We start from the raw sequence: 8,440 nt of genomic DNA on the forward strand, positions 1-8,440 counted from the left end.
AGATTTAATAGTCTCTTTTCCTGTTAAATTAAGTGGGACAGAATAGACAAGTGACTCTGTAACTAGAAGCACCATTTGGCATTTGGAAAGGAGAAATATTAGAAAGAAGAGGCTGTAGCCTTTCTGACCACGTTCAAGAGCCATTAAGTAAATAAAAGGTTTTTTTTAAAAAAATAAAAAAATGCTTCATATTTCAGAAGGAAAATTCAAGGGGAGTTTTGTTCCTTGAAGCCTATAGGAGGTTACAAGGCAATAAAAGTACCTCCCTTCAAGTCACTATCTTAACAATCGTTAAAAATAAAATACTGCTACAGTGCCACCTTACAAGAGCTTTACACTCCACAGAACCCTCTTATGAATAGAGAAAGAGAGGAGGGGCATCTTCTGGCTAATTATAAAATACCACTTCTGATAAATTATGGATGGCTTAATTAAGATATTAAAAAAGAAAGGCAAAAACATTGAATGGAAATGTTTTCTGAGAAAAAATATAACTAAATTTAACTACTCAATGATGTAGTTAAATTTTTTAAAACATACATTTTTACTAGGCATAGAGTAACTTTGAATCAAGATAAAGGTTCATACAGGTTGTACACTTAAGGGTTATTTAAGTTAGTGATTAAATGACTGCAATACGGTGTTTTGAGTAAATTGAGGTGACAAGATTTTTTTCTTTTTACTAATTAGATTCCTAGTTGTGGAGGCTACAAAAAAACTGACACGGTAGTTAACAATTAGCTTAATTTTCTATCTCTATTGTTTGCAATACTGTAATGTGATGAAGTGCCACGCCTAACCACCCAGATGGTAATATCCAGTGTCCTTCTAAGTAGTCATTGAAAAGAAAATGCACACCCGTGACACACCGCAATGCCACAGTGAACGTTAGTATTCTGGAAGTCAGAGATTTCATGTGCCAGTCTGTGTTTTAGCTTCATCAGAGAAGACATAAGCACAGGGCACTGTGGTTTAATCTTTGTGAAGATTGGAGTGTTTTACTCAACACTGCCTTTAATCCATGATGATCAACCAAAACAAGGATTATGTTTAAAGGTCTAAAGATCCAACATCTCCACGTTATGAAAAAGATTGATTAGCATATAAAAGGAATAAAGACTGGAAAATTCGGTTGAATCCCAATAATAAATAATATAAATGAAAATAACTTGTAATTTACATTCTTTTCGTAGAAGCTGGCTATTTTAATTTTTACTTCTAAAGATAGAGAAAAATGAACATTCCCATATTTTTATGGCTAAAGTATGATTTGCTATGGAATGTGTGTGCAATTGAAAAATAATACAGTTCAGTTGTAAAAAATATTACTTTGCCAGTTGAAGAGATTTTGCTGCCTAAGCTATGAGGTTTTTTTAAAACTACTAAACAATGATGTAGAGTTTCAAAAGAATATTCTAAGCTTGAAATCTAGTTCCTTTTGGAACTAGAAGACAAACATATAAGCAATAATATTTATTACGTAAAAAATTAAGGTGTATAAAAAATGGCATTGATGCAAACATCAGTGAGCAGCCCTGGTACCGGTGTATCTAATGTACACATCTCCACCCCTGTGCATTTCCTCCTCTGCTCCCTTTTATGCTCCAATCTCCAGCTGAGATTGTAACAAAGGAATATTCCTGATTGATGCTAAAATCATTCTTGGCAAAATAAAAATATTTTTATGCTGTTAGCATACTTTCATATTTTGAGATACTGACAAAAACTTCAGAAAGTTCTCTCTCTCCTCTCCCTAATCTTGTTCAAAGCAAAACATTAAAATTTCTACCAATAAAGGGATGTCCATCCTTTATGGTTCCCTAAATAATGGAAAGTGACAATTTGGCTGTGTTAGATCTATGATTGCAATGTATTTTTAAAACAAGAGCATGCATACAGAGAAGTGTAAACCTATATTCATGCACATCATAGTTATTTTACTTCTTATAAGACTATGAAACTGTGCTTGTTAAACATTTAGCCATGTTTTCTTACCTTTCACAGACACCGACGCTATAATTTCAGCAGAGCCAAAGACATTTTCCCCTTGGCAAACGTACTTTCCCTCATCTGATTTAGAAGCATTTAGGATCCGTAGACTTCCGTCTGGAAGAATAGCTATTCTGAAAATTATTAAAAAAGGGTTTTTTTCCTGTTTTACTGCAAATCAGCTAAGTGGTATGAAACTCGGATGAAGTCTGAGACCACTTCTATGCTAATAAGATAAAGGATCATTGTGAACATAGGCAATGATAGTAGAAACATTTTCCCCTTCCAGAAATTATGCAATAAACTCACTTAATTTCCTTTTATGTTCAAAAGGGTTAGGGAGTTACAGGTTATTTTTCTTTTGGCAGTTTTTGACAGTTAATTTTAAAACTTGTGGAAAAGGTGACCCTGAATTTGGTTGTGAAAACGTGTTACTATAACATCATCTAGAAATATTTTAATATTAAGCTGGGTATTTCACCTCCAACCAAGAGTGACCTCAAAAGTCAAATATAAAAAGAAACAGCATAAAAACATAGAGGAGGACAAGTACAGAACATATAATTAATTGTATACAGCCAAAAAATGATTTATGGTGGTTTCTCTACATTGCCACAGGTGCAGTGAGGGTGGAAAATGTGACCTGCTACATGGGCTGCTCATGCTGCACTTTTGAAATCCGAGACTGTGATACCTGAGTTTGCATGGGGGTTCTTTCAAGACCTTTGTGAAAAGTGAACCTTCCGTTTTATATGAAGGTGAAAAATTAAAGCATTATTAAAAAATTTTAGAAGTTCAGTGAAAATGAGGTTGACATTTGGAATTACCATATTCTCCTGTGTATTCATCATTCCAGGAATATATGGATTTCAAATTTAATTAGTACTTTTGTCCTTTTCTCCCTCTGTGCTCCGGAAATAAACCCCACTATTTCTCCAGTGCATCAACCTACCTAAGCAACCTGAACACAGGAGAAATGCCCTTGTGCTTTTATTTTATATGCAGCTGGAGTTTGGACTGTCTTCTTTTAGGGAAGAGAAAGTAAAAGGCTATGCTGGCTGGGTAATAACCAGTGACCCCATTCAGTGTAAGATTCTAAATCTGAATCCTCTGATTCCTTAGAAGAATAGCATATTCCATGGCAATACAATAACTTTAAACTATTTAAGATTCCAGAATAATGGTGAAATCTGTTAAATCATTATTCTTTTTGTTGTTTTAAAATGTATATTCAGTCTTGCCAATTACCCAGAGCCGATGGTTCTTCAGAGCCTGGAACTTCGTAACAATTGATATGAGATTATAGGCTGCTGAAAACGGCGTATGAATTTATACTTACATATTGCCATTGATAAAGATACCAGTTTAAAAACATCATCTGGTCCTCAATATGGATCAGACTTGATTTACAATGTGTGACAAGGAAGACACATTTAGAAACAGGCCAAACTAGGAATAGAGAATTTGATTCTGTCATTTATGTTTAGGAGAAATACTAGCTTGAGACATTAGGAAAAAACAGTTCCCTTAAAAATAATATGCTGTGTGGGCCAGCCAGATGGTGTGGTTAAAGCAGTTGGGTCGCACATGGCTGAGTGCACTGTATGAGTCCTGAACCTGGCGGCTTGGAAAATATGCCTGGTGTGTGTACGTGTTCATAATCCCTGGAGGAGAATGGAGAAGTGTTTACAGTGTGGTCATTATCCTGTTGACTGATTTCTCACTTTCCCTCTACCTCTCTCTATTTCTCTCTCGGAAAAGATCACATGCTCCATAAAAGAAAAAGAAAAAAAAAAAGATATACTGTAGAATTAGTTCGTTAGTTCTACAGTGTAGTGGTTAAGGGAGTCAGACCTCACATGGCTGACTAAGTCTGAATCCTGAGTCTGGGCCCCAGGAGCCTCAAAAACACGCTTGGTATGGGTCCAGCAGGTGGTATGGTGGTTAAGGTGCTGGACTCCTACATGGTCAACCACAGTTCAAGTCCATACTTGGCAGCTTGAAAATCACACTAGGTGCATGTGCATGCATTCCCAAAATCCTAAAAGGAGAATAGAGAAGAAGGGATTGTTGTATGATCATCCTTCCTGGGGGATGGTTTCTCACTTTCTCTTTCATTCTCTCCAGTGAGTACGTGTGCCCTATGGCAACAACCTAAGAACAAAACAAACAAACAAACAAACAAAACCATGCTGGGCACACATGCATGCATGCCCCAAATCTCAACAGAATGGAGAACTGAAAGAAAAGGTTTTGCAGTATAGCACACCTCCCCACAGTCTCTCTCTGGCAAGCACACATGCTCTTTGGCAGTTAAAAAAAAGTTATATACTGTAAATCATTCAAGATGGTCAATGAAAAATTATGTTCATTATTTAAATAATAGTCTATTTCTATAAAAATGTATTATATTTATTTCATTTCAATTCCGAAGATACAGATGTGACAAAAGATACATCTGAGGGACCAGCAGTTGGTGGAATGGGTACATCACTGGACTCCCATGTGGTCAAATGTGGTTCGAGTCCTGGACCCAGTGACTTAAACTCACACCGGGCGCATGTGTGTGCATGCCCAGGCCCGAAAAGAGAATGGAAGAGAATGGACTACAGTGTGGCCATCCCCCTGGGGGGTGATTCCTCACTTTCTGTCTCTGTCTTTCTGGTAAGCGCATGCGTCCTATAGCAAAAACCTCTCCAAAGAAAAAAAGATACATCCGAAAGCAAACATTACATTCTTTGTAAACAAATAAGCATCCTTTTGTAAGAAGCAGAGACTATTAAAATGTATCTTTATCATTATAATTTGTGCAGATAGTTAACATTTTCAAAATATCCAGATTTTACTGACCAGAGTAATTTCTAATATAACAGGTGAGAAGTTTTGCTTAAAAGTTTACCTCGCATGGGTCAGCCCACAGCCTGTTGGTTAAGGCAGCTGGATCTCACGTTGGCTGACTGTATGGTATGAGTCCCAGACTCAGTGACTTAAGAAAAAGGAGGGAGAATCAGGGGAGAGGGAATTGGGGAAAGACCATACCCCATAGGGGTTGCTTTCTCCTCTTCTTTCTCACTCTCTCTTTCTTTCTGTTTCTTTCTGGTGAATGGACATGCCTTTGGCAAAACAAATCCCACCTCTATCAGACATAGCTGTGGTGTAAGCAGAAGGGTACCTCAGTGTAGTGTTTGAGGCCATGGGAAGCCTGGATTCAGTTCCCAGCCCTACCTAAACAAGCTGGGCACAGTGGGATGACCCTGTGGTCCTATGTATCTGGGAGTTTGGTTTCAGGGAGACGGCAACACGGTGAGACCCTGAAAAAATATCTCATCTCTCTCTCCCTCCCCTCATGCCTCCCTCTTTCTGTCCTTCATTCTGTCTCTCTCTCTCTCTCTCTCACACACACACACACACACACACACACTCTCACTCTCTCTCTCTTGCCTCCTTTAAAGACATAAACGTATTGTAGACACTGTGAGTATTTTAGCTATTGATTTAAGATGAGTGCTTTCTCACTGATTGGAGGCAGCATATTATATTCTACTTTTAAATATAATTTATGAACACCTCTGTATTTAGGCCACTGATCCACTTGGGAAATGAAGAATTTTTGAATGCCACAATATTTTTTATCTGCCAATTATCAGTGTCATTTAACCAAAATCCTGTCTACTGATTCAAATAGAAAATTCTTATCAGATCAGTTCAACTGTTTTTTAAACTTAGAAAAGAAAAAAGTAAATAAGATAACAGATAGGATTTACATTATAATGGTCTGATTATTACATATAAAATTACCTAGATAATTGAATACAGAATTATTTCCGTACACCGTTCAGGCTCTTCATGTATCTTTTCCCCACTGCTATTACCATGTGACTCTTACATTCTGGAACTTTTAGATTTGGGAATTAATTCGACTGAGATACCCATGTATTTCTAGGAGGGTAGTAAGGGAATGATAAGGTGAAGGTTTTAAGGGGTAGAGAGAAATTTTAGAAATGGAAATCAGCATTCTGGAATTCAGGCTTAAGTGAAGTTTGCTTCATTCTGCTCTCAAGAAAGACTCCCGAGATTCTGCCTACATCTGGAGGTGTCTTGGTTCCCACCTTGAACCTAAGTACTGGATCTCTGCTTTGTTCATCGATCTAGTAACCCAGTCCATCTAGGAATCATTGCAGACTTTTTGCTGTCTATTGTGATTTCCAATGTTCAGAGCTATTTTCTGGACCTTCTATTTCCTCATTTGGCCTGTCTGTCAGACACAATCTAGTTTAGGCCTTTTCAAGTAGACTACTGGCTGGGGAGAACTATCTGTTTACTTGCTGTCATATCATTAAGGGGTGATGCCTTGACTTCCAGATTTGATTTCTCTCTGATATCATATCAGAGTGACTATCATCTCATAGACTCACTAATCATTGAGACAACATGCTTTAAAATCAGAGAAGATTGTGTTCAACTCACTGCCATTGGCATGATCTTAAGCAAAGTTGCTTAGTCTGTTTCCTTATAATAATGTCTGATTGGTTCTTTAAAAGTAGTAACTAGGGAGTCCACACAAGATTATTGTACTTTAATGGTGTGATAAACATTAATTGAAAATATACTCAAAAATCAAATGTTTATTAATGTTAAGAAAAACTCTGAGAATGTCAGGGATTATTTAATGATTATTTAACTGTTTAGAGCATTAGATATATCTCTTTTTAGGAGTAACCATTGAGCTGAGAACAGAAGGATAAAGGAATTGATGAGGCAGGTATGAGAAAACAGAGAGAACAGTATTAGCAAAGGCTAGGTAGGAAGAATTATGAAACCTTGAAGAACCCAGTGGCCAATCACAGTAACAGCATATAAAGTGAAAGGAGGGAGCAGGAAATGGAACCCACTCAGACTGGTGAGGTAGGAAGAGGCAAGATCAGGTACACTATGAAAATGATCTGGATTGTATTTTAAGGGCAGTAGGGAGTTACTAATTTTTAACAGCTTTATTAAGATATGTTATACATATAATAAGCTCAAAAGTTTTCATATTGGGTCATAGTCATAGAACCATCACCATAATCAAGTTCTCCCCTGAAAATATGTCTGTGTTCTTTGGTGTTCTTTGGCATTTTTCTCTCTCTCAAGCCCCTTCTTTATCTCATCCCTACTACCAGGCAACTACTGATCTGCTTTCTGTCACTATAAATTAATTTGAACTTTTAAAGAACTTTATTAAGTAAAATAGTATGTCATCTCTTTCAACTAATTTATTTCGCTCAGTATAATTGAGATTCATTCATCTGAATGACTATTATCAATGATTTAATCATTTTTATTGCTCAGTACTATTCCATCCAGTTCATACATCACAATTTGTTTTTCCATTGACCTGCTGATAGAGACTTGGGTTGCTTTCAGCTTAGGGCTATTGTAAATGAAGCAACTGTGAACATTTGTGTATGTCTTCTATGGATATGTATTTTTATTTCTTTCAGTAAATATTTGGGGCTCTATTATTAGATCAGTTTGGCTTATATTTAGCTTTAAAGAATCTCTCATAGTCTTTCCAAATAGCTGTACCACTTTACATTCCTAGCAGTGGTGTATCAGAGTTCTTGCAGCACATGGTAGAATCCATCCTTTTAAATTTTGGCTATTATAATAAATAGGTAGTGGAATTTCATTGTTGTTTTAAGTCTTATTTTGCTAATGACTAATGGTGTTGAGCATCTTTTCATGTGCTTATTTCTCATCTGTATATATATTATTTAGTGAACTGATTGCTCAAATATTTATACATTTTAAAAATGAGATGATTGGGGGAACCAGCAGTTAGCGTAATGGTTATGTCGCTGGACTCCCACGTAGTTGACTGCGGTTCGCGTCCGGGACTCGGTGGCTTAAAACTCACGCTGAGGCGGTGTGCGGGGGGCTTAAAACTCACGCTGAGCGCGTGTGCGTGCGTGCCCAAGATCCCGAGAGGAGAATGAAGAGGAAGGGACTGCGGCGTGACCATCCCCCCTGGGGGGTGATTTCTCGCTTTCTGTCTCTATGTCTCTCTCTGTCTGCCTGGTGAGCGCAAGCGCCCTGTAGCAAAAACCTCTCAAAAAAAAAAAAAAATGAGATGATTGGTTTTCTTATTTTTGAGGCTTGAGGGTTTTTTTGGTAGCCTGGAAATAACTCACTCCAGTTTTAGTATGAGATATGCAAATATTTTCTACCAGTGTTAGTGTTTTTCCAGCAGAAGTTCTTAATAGTGAAGAAGTCAAAGTAATTAATTTTATTTTATGCATTATGCTTTTGCCAGTATTAAGAAATCTTGGGCAACCCTTTTGCTTGGTAGTTAAAGTAGCTGGATCTGGGACCAGCACATGGTGTAATGATTACATCTCTCTCTCTCTGTCTGGTGAGCACACATGCCCTATAGCAAAAACCTCTCCCCCCCAAAAAAATAATAATAATC

The 8,440-nt window shown here is 37.1% G+C and overlaps 1 protein-coding gene across 1 annotated transcript in view; it reads right to left on the minus strand.

Moving 5' to 3' along the window:
* Positions 1-8,440, minus strand: part of CNTN5 (contactin 5) — a 515,333-nt gene that overhangs the window by 151,547 nt on the left and 355,346 nt on the right. Inside the window, exon 12 of the mRNA XM_006150105.2 lies at positions 1,996-2,123. Coding sequence (XP_006150167.1) covers positions 1,996-2,123 — 128 coding nt within the window. The remainder of the gene's footprint in view (positions 1-1,995; positions 2,124-8,440) is intronic.

Source organism: Tupaia chinensis, unplaced genomic scaffold (genome assembly GCF_000334495.1).
Source record: "Tupaia chinensis unplaced genomic scaffold, TupChi_1.0 Scaffold000276_2, whole genome shotgun sequence".
Lineage (NCBI taxonomy): Eukaryota > Metazoa > Chordata > Mammalia > Scandentia > Tupaiidae > Tupaia > Tupaia belangeri.